The 21225-nt window shown below is 40.6% G+C and overlaps 1 protein-coding gene across 2 annotated transcripts in view; it reads right to left on the bottom strand.

Annotated features, from left to right (window-relative positions):
* Positions 1 to 3030: 3030 nt before the first annotated feature.
* Positions 3031 to 21225, bottom strand: part of MMRN1 (multimerin 1) — a 38884-nt gene continuing 20689 nt past the window's right edge. The window contains exons 4-8 of one of the 2 annotated variants that reach the window (XM_038755347.1): positions 19924 to 20028; positions 15665 to 15835; positions 9814 to 11772; positions 6114 to 6260; positions 3031 to 3910 (exon numbers count right to left, since the gene is read on the bottom strand). In XM_038755347.1, coding sequence (XP_038611275.1) covers positions 3489 to 3910; positions 6114 to 6260; positions 9814 to 11772; positions 15665 to 15835; positions 19924 to 20028 — 2804 coding nt within the window. In that variant the 3' untranslated portion in view covers positions 3031 to 3488. The remainder of the gene's footprint in view (positions 3911 to 6113; positions 6261 to 9813; positions 11773 to 15664; positions 15836 to 19923; positions 20029 to 21225) is intronic. The other variant, XM_038755348.1, reaches the window with a different exon arrangement.

Raw genomic sequence — 21225 nt, 5'->3', positions numbered from 1 at the left:
TCCCGGGTGAATTGTTCAGTGACACGTGAGTCACAAGGCTGCCAATCGTTATCATTTCTGTCACCCATGGTTGGGTAATTAGCAGAATAGAACCTACTTCTCATTAACTGGAGATTTTTTTCAAAATCTGTCATAGAGCCAGTTTGAAATGCTGCCACTCCTGCTCAAATGTGTTTCACAATCTGGTCTGGCATTGCCACTGGAAGCAGTCCTTTTTTTTTTTCAAAGAAAGAACAACAAAAGACAAGATTTTTAAACTGTCTTATGCTATCATGTCCATTCAAGCATCCTTTTCAGTAACAGGTCCACCCTCCTCTTCCCGGCTCCCACGCCTTCCCCCTCAAAAACAAACAAACAAACAAAAAATAGCAGTGACAGGAGAAAACAATGAAATCTTACTTTTAATGAATTCCCATTAGCACACACGTTTGATGCCATTAAACAGTTTCCCTTTCTTTGTCATTCTCTCTGACAGATACCTGTGGTGTTTCAGCATTTCTATTGATTCCTGTGGTCCCCTCGTAGATTATACTTATATATAATTCATCATGTAGGATCACTTTCTTTGCTTGCTCTGCTTTCATTTTTTTAATTGTTATTCCAGTTTGGTTGTCAGAAAGACAAAAGAAATCATGGAAAATGTAGCTGAAATTCTGAAGCTTTGCCTACGGATCTCCTAGACCACCAGATGTCAGCCTAAATTGAAGAATGGAAAATAAATACTGTATCACAATGCTGGTGTCTAGAGGGCCAGATGGAGTTTTATTCAATCCTGCAGGGAGAGCTAGCTGTCAGAGGTTAAATTTTAGCATTAGAAGTTGCACGATGACACCCCTCCGCATGGATGGTTGTTTTTGATTTGGGCCAGTTATCTGTTTCATAGATCAATAAAAACTTAATTTATGAGGATTGATTTTGCTAATTCAGGCAACTCAGAAGTTACTGTTAAAGCTTCAGCCCATTTAAATATATCCAACTTAAGCTTCACCTCTTTGCTATCGGAAGACAAATGATTGAAGAGAGTTAAATCATGTTTATTTTTTTCTGCTGTTTGTACAGTTATTTCTAGTTACCGGCAATTGTGAGAAGCGTTAGATATTAGAGGTAGAAATTTTGGTTATTGTAAAGCCAAGTTCAATAAAACACTAAAGTTAAACTATATTTAAAAACACTATTCTTGATTTTTTTTCTCTCCCCGCTTCACTCTGGGTGTATACATATGCAAACACTCATACATATCTGTCCCTTATTTTTAAAGATAACAATGTTGATGGTGAGAACCTTTCCTACGTGAGAGTGAGTCAAAAAACAAAAACAAGAACACCATGATTGACATGCCAATTCCACTAAAACAGCATAACAATCAATTTTTTTTATATGTATACAAAATTTTCCTACAGATGGAAAATTACTTTAGTCTTCTGGTATTTTTAAGAATGGAAATGATGGTCTGAGTAAATGATTATTTGGGGAAAAGGATAAGCTACAGAATATGTGTGAGTGTGTTGTGAACATGTGTGACACCTTTTCTTCTACTTAGCCAATTCAAGCATTGGTATATAATGAAAGAAGGTTTTATATTCCTTGGTGTCCTGGATTTTTTAATCCTGATGTATTAGTGCAGCATAAATTAGCTTCTTGTCTTTCTTTTCACCACACAGACCACTGTAAACCTATAATAATATTAAAAGGATTATATACATACCCACACACATATAAATGTATACACACATTAAAAGTGTTTTGCTGCTCCCCACTGCTTAGCAGAATTCTACACAAAACCCTCTTGGGCTGAATATTGAAGGATTTGGTTTAACCACAAAGTCCCAGAATTGCAATGCATCTTCAGACCAGAGCTGGGTAACAGATAACATACTAAGCAGTGCACTACCATCTTTGAAAGTCTTTGAAATAGTGGTAAAGGAACTGCTATATGTTGATGACTGGTTTATTCAGTCAATCAACAGTATTTATTGAGTGTTTATTGTGTGTAAGGCACTATACTAAGCACTTAGGTAAGAAGAATGGAGGGAAAAGAAAAAAATCCCTGCCCTTGAGGATCTTATAATCTAAAAGGGAAGGCAAACATTTTAATATTAGTGGGAGTAGGAGAAAGTGGTAAAGCTACAACCCAGCCTCCCAAGCTCACAGCTGCTACCAACTTATCCAAACCTTACGTTTCCTCCTGAAGTCAACATTATCTCTCAACTTTTCCCTCTCTAACCTCCAATGAACACACCTGTGATTTCCTATGTGACCTGTTGACCACTGATTTAAACGAAAGCTCATAGACCCAGTAGACAACAGGAAGGTATCACTAGTTCAGAGACTGTGAGCTCACTGTGAGCAGGGAAATGTGTCTGTTTATTTTTATATTGTAATCACCCAAGTGCCTACTACAGTGTTCTGCACACAAAAAGCACTCAATAAATATGACTGAATGGATAAATGAAGAAACTGACTAACTCTGTGGCCGTCCTCTGCCCAAAAGGGCCCAGAATCAGGGGTTGAGAACAAATCAGCTCAGTTTCCCCTGGCAAGCCCGGACTCTTGCTTCTGGATTTCTTCAGAAGATGCAGAAGAGAGGCAGCAAAATGAGCAATGCAAAATAGATCGGTCATGTTTACACTACAGACAATCTTGGAAAGATTCAGAAATTCTCCATAGAAACTCCTTTCCAAATTAGACACCAGGAGTTTCAGTAGGATCCCTTAAAAGGGGTATGTAGACAAGCCCTAATGGGATTATTTTATTCTGGAAGTGTATTCTCTCCCTATCCCATTTGACTCTGCGATCATTATTTTGGAGGAGAAATCCTCTAATTGGAAAAAGCCTTATTTTCTGTCCTTGGACTTTAAAAATACAATAAATCTCTTTGTTTTCTAGATTTAACTTACATTATTTTAGGATTTGTGTTTACCATAAAACAAATATAAAATGTAAAACTGTTTTCTTTCAGATATTAATTGGGAAAAAATAGTAATCAGGCAAGGGCAGGTATTAGTTTATAAAACAAACTCCCAAGTATAATTTGAATTGAAATTTTTATTTTAATACGTGCATTTAGGAAAGTTATTTGCAGGTAAGAGAAAAAGTGCAAGCACAACAGTACTCCATTTACAACTGCTACTGTTGGAAAATGCGTTGTGACTATGAATCTCATTTTGCCAAGTTACTTCCAATCAGAATTTTCCAGAGTTGTTAAAACTATTTTAATTTTGTTACATTGATCTAGTAATTCCTTAGAAGAAAGATTTTAGTCTAGTCACATCCAGTTTACATAAGGGGTCTTTAAATTGAGATTATGAAGTAAATATACGCTGGCATGTGTACTCCCCAAATCTTTGGAAAATGTGCATTAAAAAAGGAAAAGGAACTTAGATTTCATTTGAGGTAAAACTACAAAAGTAGAACAGAGACACATTCAAGGAATACTAATAATATTGCCTGCTTCATCGGAAAGGGGATATCTTATGTTTCTGACTAGCTTATGTACGGTATAATAAGAAACCACTAAATGTACTCACTGGGGGAAACCTACCTGGAATGGATCCTTTCACCAGCCTAAGCCAAACTTCTTGACCGTAATTTAACTCCAGTAAAGCATCCCCAGTGAGAACTCTATCCCAGTATTTGTCACTGTTTACATTTTCTGACTGAAACGCAAGCTTATCTACTCCATCAACTACAAGATAGCCAGACAACTGGGGGCTAAGTGACTCAATGGTGTACTTGAAAACGTATACCCCAAGATATGGAATCTGGAACTTCCCAGTGTGTGTAGCATAGGATGCCCCATAGTTGACATCCAAATTGTTAAATTTAATTGGACCGGGTCCTGTCATTCCATATGTATGAGAGACGAAGAAAGATACCATCGGTGCGTATCTATAAGAGCCTTTTGAAAAATCTGTAGAAAGAGAAAAGAGCCAGGTTAATGTCCCGTCATTCAGTTCTCTTCTCCCCAGCTCTATCCTATTCCTTAATGACTAAAACATAAAGAAATGTGCTATTGAAATTGCATAGCTTTCTAGGTAAGGAGGAATTGGTTGTAGACTCCCAGGAGGCAGGGACTCTCTGTTTTGTTTCTGGTTTAGTAGTAGTGGTAATATCATTTTTTAAACACTTATTGTGTGCAGAACACTATATTAAACACTGGGAGAGAATACACATTGGAGAATTAGACACTGTCATGGTCTCTCATGGTGCTCACAATCTAAGACCTTGCTACAGTGCTCAGGACTCAGCCAGTGATCAATAAATAATATTGATTGAAGGAGACTCTGGAGATCTGAGTTCGATGATGACTGAAAGGAGTTTATTTCACTTCCTTGACCCTGGGTTTATCCGTAACAAGATAGAACAATGATCACCCTTCCGTGCTTTCTCCCAGAGGCTCCATAGGAATTATTTTGCAAAGTGAAATAATTATAATAAGAAGAAGAATATTAATAATATTTGTTATGCACTAACTATGTATCAAGCACTATCCTAAGCTCTGGAGTAAATACAAGTAAATCAGGTTGAATACAGTCATTGTCCTACATGGGCCTCACAGTCTAAGTAGGAGGGAGAACAGGTACTGGCTCCTCATTTTACAGATAAGGAAACTGAGGCATGGAGAAGTTAAGTGACTTGCCCAAAGTCACACAGCCGACAAATGGCATAGCTGGGATTCGAACCCAGGTCCTTTAAGTCCTATGTTTTTGCTCTTTCCATTAGGCCATGTTGCACATTTGCTCAGAAGTAATGATTCTGCAGTATTATTGCTATAGCAAAAGTGGTTTATAGTTCCTCACAGAAAATTAAGCTGAAATTATGAGAAACTATTTTTCAGCACCTTGTCAAAGAGCTAAATTAAGTCGTATGCGCTGTGGAGGAGAAGACAAAAGCATTTTTTTCCACAAACCCTGCTAAATATACTTGCAAAATCTGTTACAGAAACTGTGAAAACCCAATTCTTTCCTCCACTACATAATTATGGAGAAAAAAGCTCATTTTAGGCATGTTTGCTAAAGTACTAAATGTGTCAGTATATTTTGAAGAAAGCTCCACACACTCTCGTATTGAAAATTTGGAATATGGCACTTGGACAAAATCAAACAGCTAATACTACTCAGTGTGGGAAATAAACGTTTGTTGTTTCTCCAACATAGTTGAGCAACTCCCAATAGCCCCAGCTTAAAATCTTCCTTAAAATCTTCTCCAAGAAAACTTCCCAGTCAAGTCCCCAAACCCTCAGTCAACTACGAACCTGACAGTGTATTCCCTTAAGCACAATACTTATACATATATATGTTTATACTCTATTATTTCCCCTATCCTTAATTTATTTTAAAGTCTGTCTCTTCCTATAGACTTGTAAACTCTTTGTGGACAGAGAACGCATTCCCCAACTCTGTTGCACTGTACTTTCCCAAACACCTAGAAAGGTGTTGTGCACTCAGTAAGTACTCATAGGTGCCACTGACTGATTTATTGATTCCACATCAACCCAATTCCCACCCTCAGCACTGAGGTATCTTTATCAAACATTTCCCTGCCTGCTTTCAACCCTGACCTTAATCCCATCATTATTGATGAGGACGGTGATCCTCATTTCTCCGCTCTTGCAGGAATGACTTTAGTAGCTAAGCATTCCTGAAGGCCAAGCAGCTAAAATCCTGAAATTTGTATTCATGAAGTTCGGATGTAAATTGGATGGATTTTTCTAACTACTTGGGTGGACAGAAAAAGACAGTACCAATCAGGCGTTTCTCAAGTTTATACCATACCTGACTGAAAGTACTAACTACAGCATTAAAACAAAGCACCTAAAAAATGTGCCTTAGTAAGAAGCTACTATCTTCTTCAGACTGCTTCTCTGGTACCAGATTTTAGAATACCGTACTCACAAATGGGCCGGTGAAATGCACTCACCTGTGAAAGCAAAGATTTTCACCGGCAAAAAAGTTATTCAAACCGTCAAATTGAATTGGAAAACTGCTCCCAAAGGGGGCATAGACCAGAGTAAGCACATATTGGACGGGCTCAACTGGGTATACACATGCAATTATATCATGGGTTTCCCAATTTGGCCCTTGATTAAAGAGACCAAGAAAACAGCTACTTACCTGGAGTAAGACTATTTTCCTCAGTCAGCCTTTCAGTACAATTGTTTCCCCCGAAGGGATGGCGGCAAGCACAGAATAAATTGTTCCTTCCACTAATACAAGTTCCTCCATTTTGGCATGGAGAGCGGCTGCAGTCTAAATCCTCTGCTAAGAAAGAAAGAGTTCAGTGGTAAAAAGGTGATGCACAGATTTGTAAATAACATATTTAGCTCTTGCCTTTAAAACTGTTTTAAATAATGATAATAATTATGGTACTTGTTAAGCACTTACTATATGGCAAGCACTGTTCTAAGCACTGGGGTAGATACAAGTTAATCAGGTTGGATACGGTCCCTGACCCACGTGGGGCACAAACTCTTATCCCCATTTTACAGATGAGGTAACGGAGGCACAGAGAAGTTAAGTGACTAGCCCAAGGTCATACAGCAGACATGTGGAAGAGCCAGGATTAGAACTCTTCTGACTCCTAAACCCATGCTCTATCCACTAAGCCATGCTGCTTCTACTAAATCAGCGTGGCTCAGTGGAAAAGAGCAGAGGCTTTGGAGTCAGAGATCATGAGTTCAAATCCCGGCTCTGCCAACTGTCAGCTGTGTGACTTTGGGCAAGTCACTTAACTTCTCTGTGTCCCAGTTCCCTCATCTGTAAAATGGGGATTAAGACTGTGAGCACCCCCGTGGGACAACCTGATCACCTTATAACCTCCCCAGCGCTTAGAACAGTGCTTTGCACATAGTAAGCACTTAATAAATGCCATTATTATTATTATTATATAAATGATAATTGAGAGTGTTTCATTTCAAAGATTCATTCATTCATTCAATCATATTCATTGAGTGCTTACTGTGTGCAGAGCAGGGTTATATAGCAGGGAAATTGCAGAGCTGGAATTGGAACCTATGACCTTCTGATTCCCAGGCCTGTGCTCTATTCACTACGCCATGCTGCTTCTCTAGAGATTAAATCAGTCAGTAGTATTTATCGAACACTTACTCTGGACAAAACACTGTACTGAACACTTGGGAGAGTACTATAGAGTTCGTAGGTCTGATTTCTTCCCTCAAGAACATTACAATCTAGTGGGGACTTCAGCAGTCACATCCATAAAGACATCTCCCAAATCCATCTTGCTAGTCCTGGACTCTCATTCCCTCTACAATCTTGCAATCCCACGTGGACATCTTGACAGCAGTTTTAAGTTCTCTTTGACTAAAATGAACTCCTCATCTTTTCTTCCTAATCAACTTCTACAGCTAAATTTCTCATAATGAGAGGCAGCGTAGCCTCATGGGTAGAGCACGGGCTTGGGAGTCAGAGGGATCTGGATTCTATTTTCAGCTAGACCACTTCTCTGAGGTGTGACCTTGGGCAAGACATTTAACTTCTCTGAGCTACAGTTCCCTCTTCTGTAAAACGAAGATTAAGACTGCGAGCCCTATGTGGGCAGGGACTTTGTCCAACCTGATTATCTTGTATCTACCCCAATGTTTAGAACAGTGTCTAGCACAGAGTAAGTACTTAGCAATTACACAATTATTATTATTATTATAACGGTTGACAACACCATCTTTCCTATATATGCAATCTTCCACCTAGATATTGCCTTTGACTTAGTCTTTCGCTACAACCTCTCATTTTTACTCCACAACATTTCATTCAGTCGTAGTTATTGAGCGCTTACTGTGTGCAGAGCACTGTACTAAGCACTTGGGGAGTAAAAGTTGGCAACGTATAGAGACGGTCCCTACCCAACAGCGGGCTCACAGTCTAGAAGGGGGAGACAGACAACAAAACAAAACATATTAACAAAATAAAATAAATAGAATATGTACAAGTAAAATAAATAGGGTAATAAATATGTACAAACATATATACATATTTACATATATACAAGTGCTGTGGGGAGGGGAAGGAGGTATGGCGGGGTGGATTCATTCATTCATCCATGCAATCGTATTTATTGAGTGCTCACTGTGTGCAGAGCATTGTACTAAGTGCTTAGGAAGTACAAGTTGGCAACATATAGAGACTGTCCCTACCCAACAGTGGGCTCACAGTCTAGAAGGGATTTCATGAATCCTCTCCATCCAAAAGACCATCCCCCTGATTCCTGCACTCATCATATTCCAATTAGCCTCCCCCTCAAATTCTGCCAGACCACATCTTTCCACCATCTTCAAAGCCCTTCTGAAATTCCACACCCTCCATGAGACTTCCCCAATTAATTTTTCTTCTACCAGATCACAGCCTTCCCACCACTACCCCAGTTTCTCCTCATCTCAGTATCTACTTACACAAAACCAAATAAAGCAATATTGTACCTATCTGTTGATATTATTATTTAAGCATCTGCTCTGTGACATAGCCTACTCGCCAGGCTCTTCTTCCCCCAGTCTGTAAATTATTTGATGTAATCAATCGATCACTGGTATTTTGAGCTCTTACTATGTGCGGGGCACTATACTGAGCGCTTGGCCGAGTGCAATACAACAGAGTTGGCAGACAAGTTCCCTTCCCACAGTGAGCTTGTACTCTGGAGGGGGAGACAAATATGAATATAAAGAATTTATAATCTATAATTCAAAGATATGTACTTAAGTGCTACAGGGTTGAGGGTGGGGCAAATATCAAATGCCCAAAGATCACAGATCAAAATGCATAGATGACATAGAAAAAGGGGGAAGAAAGAGGGCTTAATTAGGGAAGGTATGTTGGAGAGACGTGACCTCAATATTTACTGCCTTGCAACTGGGAAAAGTGGTGGTCTAGGAGGGGGGAACCTGGACGAGGGATGCGGGAGAGAGTTCCCCCTTCAGATTATAAAGTACTTGAAGAAATCAGGTCTTCTATTTCTAGTGTAGTTGCTAAAGCCCTTAGGAAAGTTATCTGCAAGCAATATATGTTCAGTAAACAGGACTGATAGATGGATCACAATGTTCATTTTTTTTACTGCTTTTTCTGAGTGCTGGAGAATCTTGATGCTGATTTTCCTTGCAAGTGTTCCCCCTTTAAGATAATGCCGCAACACATACTTTGAATTAGCTATCTCCCTTCCTCTCTTCCTCAATTATAGTATTTTAACTGATTTGAATGGAGTGATTAAAGCCCCCTTCAATTTAGCATTGACGACAGATCTCTATTTTGTTAGCACAGGCTGCCTTTTTGATTAGATGAGAAAGTTATGATTTTTAATTAGGCATTTTACATATGTTATTACAATGATAATAATAATAATGATAACAATCATATTTATTAAGTTTTCACTATGTGCCAAGCACTGTGGGTGGATATAATCAGGTTGGACCCAGGACCTGTCCCACATGGGGCCCGCAGTCTAAGTAGAAGGGAGAACAGTCATTGAATCTCTATTTATAAGTATACCTATGAAAATCTAATTCAAAATATTTCATTATTAGTACATATTTACATGCAACTATATTGTGTTTTTATCATGATTTTGAAGGTATTTATATTGTTTTGATCAATGTTTTAGATCTTGGAAAATCATTAATGCACTTCATTTACTGCATATGGAAAAAACCTATATTTCATTAATTGATCTTTCATTTAATTCTCACAAGTCATGTAACCAGTTAAGGGTACCCACCAGTCATAGGTCTCCCTGTAAATATAGCTACTACATATCTAGGTATGCATTTTGAAAAAAGATTAAATTGGAAATTATTGACTTAAGACATACCAGGATTTTCAATGCTGTCTGTGTTTCTTTGATTTCGCCCTTTTAGGATGGTTATAAGATTCACAGCTGGCTTCTTTAATGTGGCAGGTTTTTTAACACTTGCTTTCATTTGCTTCTGAGCCTTGGCTTGATCCGAGACTTGATCCAAATACCAAGTTATGTTAGACTGGAGAGCTTGAGTCTTTGCTTCAATTTTGGACTCCATGAGACCCAGCAGATCTTCCTGCAGCTGTTTAAAATCAGATTGGGAATCTTGCATCAACTGATGGCTACTAGCATTCAGATGTGAAATCCTGTCAGAAGCATGTTGACACATTTCTAAAGTTTCATAGACGGTTCTGTTGAGACGGGAGAAACCAACTGAGAAATAAATGGATTTCGCTTCTAATGCCTTGAATCTAGAACTCAACACCTGAAGTTGAAGGGACTGATCTCTCTCCATCCTGTCCCTGTCTTTTTTAAAGGAAATATAAAATGGCATCCAGGTCTGTGTCACTCTAGATTCTAAATTCTGTAGTCGCTCCGCATAATCTTGATAAGCCTGTGTTGACAAAAAGAGTTTTTCTTCTAGATGACTTATATTTTGTTGGTACGCAAGCACTTGAGAAATGGTCCCGTTCAATATTTGATCCAGTCTCCCAAAGTTGGAGTGGCTTGTTTTCTCGTAATTGCCATTTGGGCTATCTTTCAGTGCCTTGTAATTCTGTAGAACAGTCTGATTTCTCCAAATGTCATTAATCAGAGAATGAAAGGATTCATTCAACTGGCGGAACTGAGGGATGAAAGCCAATATGGTGCCCATCTTGTCAGAACAGTTATCATGAGCCTCAGGATGGCTGTTTTTGCTAGTCAAAGTCTCCCTTTGCACATAATTATCCTGGATGGAATCAATCGCATTATTTAAAATGGTCATGGACTTATTTAAACCGTCCTCCGTTTGTAAAGTGCACTCGTTGATACGTCTCTCAAAGATGTGATTACTGGCCTGCGTCTCAATTTTAAATTCCTCGTGGCTTTTTGCAAGTTCTTTGACAAAATGTTTGAGATTGTAAATGATGCTCGTTAGGTTGTCTAGCTTTCTGTTGCTGGCTGCTGCTCTGTTGGATTGTTCCGAGTCCACGAACTGATGGAATGGTGGCCCCTGTTCGGTCAAGGGCTGGAGGATCTCCATATCGTAAGTCAAATCTTTGATTTGTTCATTCATTTTGTCCATTTGTTTGTACATCGGAAAAAGGGTATCTGCCAGCGTTTGGTTTAAAATGTGCAAATTCTCTTCCATGTCTTTCATTTGAGATTGAAAGTCCTTTCTGTACTTGGACAAAATCACTTCACATTCCTTCCTAGCAGTGGCTCTTTCCAGCTGCAGAGTAACAGTGATGTTGTTCACCTTGTTCTCTTGCAGGTTCAAGTCATCGTACATTTTTATCACCGTCAGGTCCTGCTTCTTCACTTTCTCCTGGAGAACGAGCAACCCCTCGGTAATAACGTCGTCCTGCACTGTCGAGAACGCTTTCCGGTCTGATGCCAACAGCTGCTTGTGGACCTCTCGCATTTTTAAAAGACTCTTGTTGAGGGACTCGTAGTACAGAATGTTTCTGGTGTGCTCCAACTCCAAGGAATCTGCAAGCTCCTTCTGCCTGGCTTCTAGGGCCTTGATGGGTTTCTCATAGACAAAGCTCATTTCTTGCTTGACATTCGCAATGTCGTTCTTCAGCTCCAAGAGGTCCATCCGAGTGGCTGTGCTTTCTTGATCCAGGATCGCTTTTTGCTGAGAGCTAATAGACACCAAGCTCTCATTAACGTGCTGAGCTAATTGCCTTGTGCTCTCCAGACCCTCGGATAAAGTAGACACTGCTTTGAAGAGTTGGGCTACGTTCTCCTGCACCTCATTTTGGAAGACTTTGAACTGCTCTCTCACACTGTCTTTGACTAGCTCACTGATGCTTTTGGATTTCAAGCCTAGAGAGGAAAAACAAAACAACAACAACAGATTCAAACCATGGTGAAAGCATATTCATTTATGGGGGCTTAGGTTTCCACCAGCAGAAATAATGGTAATGATAAATGTGGTATCTGTTAAGTGCTTACTATGTGCCAGATGCTATATTAAGCAGCGTTGCTTAGTGGAAAGAGCTCGGGCTTGGGAGTCAGAGGTCATGGGTTCTAATTCTGCTCTGCCACTTAGCTGTGTGACTTTGTGCAAGTCACTTCACTTCTCTGTGCCTCAGTGACCTCTTCTGTAAAATGGAGATTAAGACTGTGAGCACCCCGTGGGACAACCTGATTACCTTGTCTCTACCCCAGCACTTACAGTGCTTGGCACTTAGTAAGTGCTTAACAAATACCATTATTATTATTATTATTATTATTAAGCACTGAGGTAGATAGTTGATCAAGTTGAACACAGTCCCTGCCCCACATAGAGCTCACAGTCTCAATCCCTTATTCCTTATTCCTTACTCAATCCTATTTATTGAGCACTTACTGTGTGCGGAGTACTGTACTGAGCACTTGGAAAGTACAGTTCAGCAATAAAGAGACAATCCTTGCCCACGCCTGGCTTACAGTCTAGAAGAGGTATTTGTTAAGTGCTTTTACAGATGAGGTAACTGAGGCACAGAGAAGTAAAGTGATTTACCTGAAGTCACACAGCAGACGAGTGGAGGAGCCTGGATTAGAACCCAGGTTGTTCTAACTCCATGCTTTATCCACTAGGCCATGCTACTTGGGACCATATCTCCTCTCCCAGTAATAACAATAATGATGGTATTTATTAAGTGCATACTATGTACAAAGCACTGTTCTAAGCGCTGGGGGGATACAAGGTGATCAGATTGTCCCACGTGAGGCTCAGAGTCTTAATCCCCATTTTACAGATGAGGTAACATGAGGCACAGAGAAGTGAAGTGACTTGCCCAAAGTCACACAGCAGTTAAGCGGTGGAGCTGGGATTAGAACCCTTGACCTCTGACCCTTTCCACTGAGCAACGCTGATTTTCTAGTGAATGAATAGCCCAGTAATGAATAGATGAGTCTGGGCTGAGCACACAGACGTGGCCTTAAAGTAATCCCTTTTGCTCTCTATCAGCATTTCAGCCTAACTATGAGGCCCATAGAGAAAAAGCCTTTCAACTGGCCACCACCTTCAGTCAGGAGCTCAATTTGGGGTGAGGAGAGCAAGACACAGCAAGGCCTAGTGGATAGAGCATGGGCCTAGGAGCCAGAAGGACCTGGCTTCTAATCCCAGCTCCGCTACTTATCTGCTGTGTGACCTGGGGCAAGTCACTTAACTTCTCCTGGCCTCAGTTACTTCATCTGTAAAGTGGGGGTGAAGACCGGGAGCTCCATGTGGGACAAGGGCTATGTCCAACCCGATTGGCTTGTCTCTAACCCAGTGCTGTGTACAGACACATAGTAAGCGTTTAACAAATACCATAGGAAAAAAACAACACACATATACACACACATCCTGAACAAGAATCCATGCCCAGTACTTCGCCACTCCCACAAATCTGTTCTCAACTAGTCTAGCTGAAAGAGCAGTTAAGGCTCTCCTCCCCACTCCCTTCAACTCCTAATTGCATCTTCACTACTTTCATTTGCCTTTATTTTGCCAAATTGTTTCCCATTTCTGCACAGTGATTTCCCGGTCTCGTCGTCCTGTCAGCTGAAATCCTGCTGACCCTCCCCGAAGTGTGTTTTGTTACAAAAGAAGTGGAATATTCTGAGACAATGACACCAGCCCTCCCCTCCTTTCCCCTGACCCCTTTCCTGCTTTGCCCGGAAGGTTGAAGTGTGGCAGTGACCAGCAAGACCTGCTCAGTCCCTTCTAAAATGTCCTGATCTCTTGCTGAGGTTGCATGAAGAGAAGTGACAAATAAAGTGAAGTGCTCAGATCTGAAATGTGAGCAATTTTGATTTGGAAGAAGCAAGTAACCTGAAATTCCCAAGATTTTCCAGGGTGAAATCATTTTTTTAATGGTATTTATAAGCGCTTACTATGTGCAAAGCACTGTTCTAAGCGCTGGGGAGGTTACAAGGTGATCAGGTTGTCCCATGGGGGGCCCACAGTCTTAATCCCCGTTTTACAGATGAGGTAACTGAGGCACAGAGAAGTTAAGTGACTTGCCCAAAGTCACACAGCTGACAATTGGCAGAGCCGGGATTTGAACCCATGACCTCTGACTCCAAAGCCCATGCTCTTTCCACTGAGCCACGCTGCTTCAGATATACCTATACACTACATATTATACCTATACACACCTATACACTCTGCATCAGAAGGGGGCAACTATTTTGGTCAGAGGCTAATTATTAACAACCCTGGGCTCCTTTCCTTCCTCTGTCATGGTGAGAGAGGAAGGAGTAGAAAGATGATAAGTGATTCTGAAACATTTCTGCCAACCATTTCTGCCTACTGAATCTGCAGCAAGCTGGGAGTGAGCCAGGTCGAGGCACAGCAGGTGGAAGCAGGCTAAGAATAATAATAATAACAGTGGTATTTCTTAAGCATGTACTTATGTGCTGAGCACTATAGTAAGCTCTAGGGTAGATGCAAAACAATCAGATCTCACATGGTTTTATAATCTAAGTAGGGGGGTGACCGGTATTGAATCTCCATTTTAGAGATGAGGAAACTGAGGCACAGAGCAATTAAGTGACTTGCCCAAGGTCATAACAGACAGGTGGCACAGCCAGGATTAGAACTCCATGTCTTGACTCCCAGCCTTGGGCTTTTTCCACTAGGCCATCCTGTGAGGCTGGATGTACTCAATTGAAAGACCAACTCCAATCAATCGATCAATCAATCGTATTTATTGAGTGCTTACTGTGTGCAGAGCACTGTACTAAGTGCTTGGGAAGTTCAAGTTGGCAACATATAGAGACAGTCCCTACCCAACAGTGGGCTCACAGTCTAAAAGGGGGAGACAGAGAACAAAACGAAACATACTAACAAAATAAAATAAATAGAATAGATATGTACAAGTAAAATAAATAGAGTAATAAATATGTATAAACTGAGTTTTGTCCATTCCTGCTTTTCCCAACCCATCCCAGGGCCAATCAGGTGCTGGAGAGAATACAGATTTAGAGCTGGGATCCTTGATTATTTCACAGCAAATTGACATGACTTTATCTTGCACCCTGATTCTAAGTCTTTGAGAGCTCACATACAGCAGCAAATGAGGAAATAATAATAATTATTATTATGGTACTTGTTAAGTGCTTACTATATCAATCAATCAATCGTATTTATTGAGCGCTTACTGTGTGCAGAGCACTGTACTAAGCACTTGGGAAGTACAAGTTGGAAGTACTATATGCCAAGCACTGTTCTAACTCCTGAGGTAGATACAGTTAATTGGATCCCAAGTGGGGCTAACAGTCTAAGCAGGAGGGAGAACAGGAAAGTGGGAAATGGTATACCTTCTCCAAACAAATTCTTGGAATAGCCAACTCTTCCACGATGTGTGTTTTCACCGTGTATATTAGCTAGAGCATTTTGGCGGAATTCAAGAATGTCCTTCTGACAACACATGTCCGTATGGATAGATAGTGACGTGAGTCAGAAGAAGTAGTTGTGATCACGCAAGCAACACTGGTCAAGGAGTGATAACTGAATCATAAGTGTTTCTTACCATGAAGCTCATCGCATTATCAAAAAAATGAGACAGATGTTCAAAATCAACCCTTTCCTGAACATATATTTGAACAAATGGGCAGTCTCAAATTCCAAATGTTAAGGCAAAAAAATGCCTGAGCCAAGGGGAAAGAAAGAAGAAAAGGGACAGGTTCCACTACAGTCAGTGTTTCTTTTCATTTAAAATGTTTCCCTTTTTTTTTATTTTACCTTTAAGAAAAGTTTGAAATTCTGTTCCCTCAGCATCACTGATTTTCCCTTCCAGGGAAGAAAATGTTGTCCTCACATCATCCATGGTCACAGAAATATTTTCAATCTTCTTCTGCAAGAGAGTTAATTTCACCTCCTGATGGTTAATCTGGTCAGTTATTTTTTGTGTCTCTGCGGTAAGGTAGAAGGAGACAAAAGAAAACACAATTAAATTCTGTCTACTGTAGGCTATGAACCTGAACAATGGGAACAAATTTGGACATGCAGTGGAGAGGAGGTCAGTAGGTGAGAACACTGAGGACAATCTAGACTGTGAGCATAACTAATTTGCAAATTTAATTTGTTCAAACGGGGACCTCATGTCCTAGTCCTTATGCATCTTTATATTTTTTATGAATCCACTGCCAAACTTCCCCTGACTTATTCTTAGATTGTGATCCCTTGAGGGTCAGGGGCCATGGCTAATTCTCAACTATGTATTTTTTTCTCACCATTTAGTACAGTGTTTTGTACACATTAGGTGCTTAATAAATACTATAACTACTACTCAAATGGCAGTTTAAGTGTGGAATCATCTCTATTAGTTGTAGAGTTGCAAAGCTTCAGCCAAGATAGTGACAGTGGCTATTTTAGTGTTCCACCATTATGGTCACCTAAAGGCCACTCACTATCCAAGTATGACTTATATCTTGATCCTAGGATCAAATTTCTTAAAATGTAAATATCAAATGTAATTTCCTGTCTCTTTAACCTCCTGTAGGTTGACTCCACCCCCCCAGTATCATCCTGTCTCCATCATCATCATCAATCATATTTATTGAGTGCTTACTATGTGCAGAGCACTGTACTAAGTGCTTGGGAAGTACAAATTAGCAACATATAGAGACAGTCCCTACCCAACAGTGGTTGCTACTATGTCATAGTTTAATAATTAATAATAATCGTGGCATTTGTGAGATGCTTCCAAGCACCACACTAAGCTTTGGAGTTGATACACGATAATCAGGCTGGATACAGTCCATGCCCCATGTGGGGCTTATACTGAGTGGGAGGAAAAACAGGTATTTAATCCCCATTTTTCAGATGAGGAAACTGAATCACAGAGAATTTAAGTTTTTTGCCCAAAGTCAAACAGCAGACAAGTGGTCATGGGTTCAAATCATGGCTCCGCCAGTTGTCAGTTGTGTGACTTTGGGCAAGTCACTTAACTTCTCTGTGTTTCCATTACCTCATCTGTAAAATGGGGATTTAAACTGTGAGCCCCACGTGGGACAACCTGATCACCTTGTATTCTCCCCAGCGCTTAGAACAGCGCTTTGCACATAGTAAGCACTTAACAAATGCCATCGTCATTATTATTATTATTATTAAGTGGTGAAGCAAAGATTAGAACCTAGGTCCTCTGACACCTAGACCCATGCTCTTGTCACTCGACCATGCTGCTTCTCAGTGCCACAACTCCAGTGCATGTCAGCGCTTAGAACAGTGCTTTGCACATAGTAAGTGCTTAATAAATGCCATTATTATTATTATTATTATTATAAGATCGTTTTGGGCAGGGAATGTGTCAGTTTATTGTTATATTGTAACCTCCCAAGAGCATAGTCCAGTGCTTTGCACACAGTAAGCACTCGATAAATATGATTGAATGAATGAATGATGGCTACCTAGTGAAGCATTGCCAACTTAACATGCCCTTGTTGTTCTACATCTCAACACCATCCACAAGCAGGGGCTGAACTGGGCCTTGCCCACTGTTGGGTAGGGACTGTCTCTATATGTTGCCAACTTGTACTTCCCAAGCGCTTAGTACAGTGCTCTGCACACAGTAAGCGCTCAATAAATACAATTGACGATGATGATGAGTAGGCAGATTGAGTAGAGAAAGTGCTGGAAAATGTTCTCCTGACTAGAATATGGGAAAGGCACTTGGAGTGATGATAATCCAAGAGATGCGCCATCTGTTGTGCCAAACGCAAGTCCCCCCATTCACTGATAATAATAATGATGGCATTTGTTAAGTGCTTACTATGGGCAAAGCACTGTTCTAAGCGCTGGGGAGGATACAAGTTGATCAGGTTGTCCCACGTGGGACTCACAGTCAATCCCCATTTTTTACAGATAAGGTAACTGAGGCCCAGAGAAGTTAAGTGACTTGCCCAAAGTCACATAGCTGACAGGCAGTGGAGCCAGGATTAGAACCCATGACCTGACTCCCAAGCCCGTGCTCTTTTCACTGAGCCACGCCGCTTCTCACGCTGCTGCATACTGATGGTATGCAGATGGTTATGGTCTGCTCATCAGAGTAAGCCAAACACTATAGAGGGATATAATTATTCTAGAAAAGACTGAAAAGACTAGAAAATGGCATCTGACAAAGCTTACTAATGACCATGGAACAGCATCAACAGATCAGAAATGAATGCTGCCACTAAATTGTGCCACCTGTGGAACACAAGGTCCAGTGAGGGAAAATAAAAAGAGAAGGAAGCCAAAAACCAAACTAAATGGGTCAGCATAGGCTCTGGAAGGATCAACTGTAGAGTGTGGTCCTAACTTGGCTTCAAGCAGTGAGAAGCAGCATGTCCTAGCAGAGAGGGTCGAAGACTAGGGTTCAGAAGGATCTGGGTTCTAATCCCGGCTCCATCACTTGTCTGCTGTGTTGGACAAGTCACTTAATTTCTCTGTGCTTCAGGTACCTGATCTGGAAAATGGGGAAAATGGGGATTAATGGGACAGGGACTGTGTCCAACTTGACTACCTTGTATCTATTCCAGTGCTTAGTACAGTGCCTTGCACACAGTAAGCACTTAACAAATACCATTTAAAAAAAAATCAGGTCAAACTGAAGGTACACAAGGCAGTTGTAATGCCCAATCTTCCTGTTGGCATTGAAGTCTGGAGCTACTGTTGATGTTGCATTCAACTTACAGAGTAAAGTCTATTGAGGCTACCTTCAAGCAGCACTTAGCAGCAAATGACAAAACAAGATTATATACAATGAGTGCCTGGACCACAGTCAGATCATTAGCACTGAAACAAGGCTTATTACATCGTGGCTAGGAGAATGGACTACAATTGTGGTGACCAATCTTCTATTTGGCCGGGAGACCTGGCTCTATTTCAGAAACCAGACCCAACGTCTAGAACAGTTTCACCAATCAATCAATCAAGCACATTTATTGAGCACTTACTATGTGCAGAGCACTGTGCTAAACACTTGGGAGAGCACAGTACAACAGAATTAGCAGACACAGACCCTGCCACCAGTGTCACCTTTCCAAACTATCCAACATAACCCAGCTGGACAAGATTAATCAATGGCATTTACTGAGTGCTTACTATGTGCAGAACACTGTATTAAACACTTGCAAGAGCGCAATTCCCAAGTGCTTAGTACAGTGCTCTGCACACAGTAAGTGCTCAATAAATATGATTGAATGAATGAATGAATACACCAGAATTAGCAAATACATTCCCGGCCCACAAGTGTCGCCTTCGAATAATACTCAACATAACCTGGCTGAACAAGAATATCTATTAATCAATGATACTTACTGAGTGCTCATAATGAAGATCCTGGGAGGCAGTCAAAATAATAATAATAATAGTAATGCACGATACACAAGGCCTGTAAATGACTACACTGTATTCTCCCAAACACTCAAGTACAAATTAGCTGCTCAATAAATGCCTATGGTGATGATAGTCATTACGATAAGTGGACTGTTTTGCAGATTCAGCTATGCATTATAAACTGACAATTCACCTAAAGAAAACTAGACTGGCAGGGCTGGAGAAGGAAAGTTCGGAGGGCTTCCTCTAGGCTGTAAGCTTGAAGTCTACCAACTCGGTTATACTGTACTCTCCCAAGTGCTTAGTACAGTGCTCTGCACACGGCAAGCACTCAATAAATGCAATGCAACTGACTGATTGCTTGATTGACTGAATTCCTTAACTCAAAACAGCAAGCCACAGACAGGAAAAGCAAGCACAAATCAAAGTTACTGTACTCAAAATGCAGTTGTTCTCTATTTCAAGAGCAGAGATTGCATTTGCCCTGAAATGCCATTGACTCTGAAACTCCACGATCATCTCTACGGTCATTCTCAGGCTTGTTCCTAGCAATACAGGATTGCGAGGTTCTCTGCACTTCTTCCCCGGGCTTTGGTAGCTGAGGGATTTTCCCTTATCGGGGATTTTAGTAAGTGGTGTTGACAATAACTGTGTGAGGGGTAATGGTGTTGACAGTGATTCACCTTGTTCAGAACAGTCCCGCTGCGGCCCGGAACCTGGAGATTGTTCATCAATTGCTCTGCTGCTCTCTGCTTGATTGCTATGAATCAACGAGGATGATGGTGGGACTGCACAAAAATAAGAGAGGATAACAAAAATAAGAGAGGATACGGTAAGACATTCCACCAGCCAATCCTGAGCAAGTCCGTCAGGGATTCTCATGTTTCTGGGAAGAGCAACATTATGATTATTACTCTATTTATTTATTTATTTTACTTGTACATATGTATTCCATTTATTTTATTCTGTTAATATGTTTTGTTTTGTTCTCTGTTTCCCCCTTCTAGACTGTGAGCCCACTGTTGGGTAGGGACCGTCTCTATATGTTGCCAACTTGTACTTCCCAAGTGCTTAGTACAGTGACAGTCACAGTCTTAATTCCCATTTTACAGATGAGGGAACTGAGGCACAGAGAAGTGAAGTGACTTGCCCAAAGTCACCCAGCTGGCAATTGGCGGACCTGGGATTTGAACCCTTGACCTCTGACTCCAAAGCCCGGGCTCTTTCCACGGAGCCACGCTGCTTCTCTGTTATATATATATAGTTATATATATAACTATATATTCAAACACACACACACACACACACACATATATTCATTCAAGCATATTTATTGAGTGCTTAATGTGTGCAGAGCAGTATATTAAGCACTTATATATATATATATATATATATATATATATACACACACAAACACACATACATAAACACTATAGAATATAGAAGCAGTGTGGCTTAGTGGCAACAACACAGACTTAGGAGTTAGAGGTCGTAGGTTCTAATCATACCTCTGCACACAGTAAGCACTCAATAAATACGATTGAATGAATTAATTAATTAATGAATGATGCTGGACGATTGTAGCTACCTGGCATGAGCGTGAAATGTGAATAAATGATGGTAAAGGGGGCCCAGGACTTTGAAAGGGATCGGAGGAGATTATGGGCGCTTCTTTAAGGCTGAAATGGAGTTAGGACTTGGAAAGAGTGCTTTGCTTACTAAGAACAGCTCTGGAGCTGTGAAAGTGGTTTAAAAATCCACCTCCCTCTAAGACTGTGAACCTGATGTGAGACACAGTCCAACCTAATTCTCTTTTATCAAGACCAATGCTTAGTACAGCACCTGCCACATGGTAAACAATAATAATAATAATAATAATAATAATATTGTCTGTCTACCTGTTTTTTGTTGTCTGTCTCCCCCTTCTAGACTGTGAGCCCGTTGTTGGGTAGGGATTGTCTCTATCTGTTGCTGAACTGTACTTT

Source organism: Tachyglossus aculeatus, chromosome 12 (genome assembly GCF_015852505.1).
Source record: "Tachyglossus aculeatus isolate mTacAcu1 chromosome 12, mTacAcu1.pri, whole genome shotgun sequence".
Taxonomy (NCBI): domain Eukaryota; kingdom Metazoa; phylum Chordata; class Mammalia; order Monotremata; family Tachyglossidae; genus Tachyglossus; species Tachyglossus aculeatus.
This window is presented reverse-complemented; position numbering and strand designations above follow the sequence as displayed.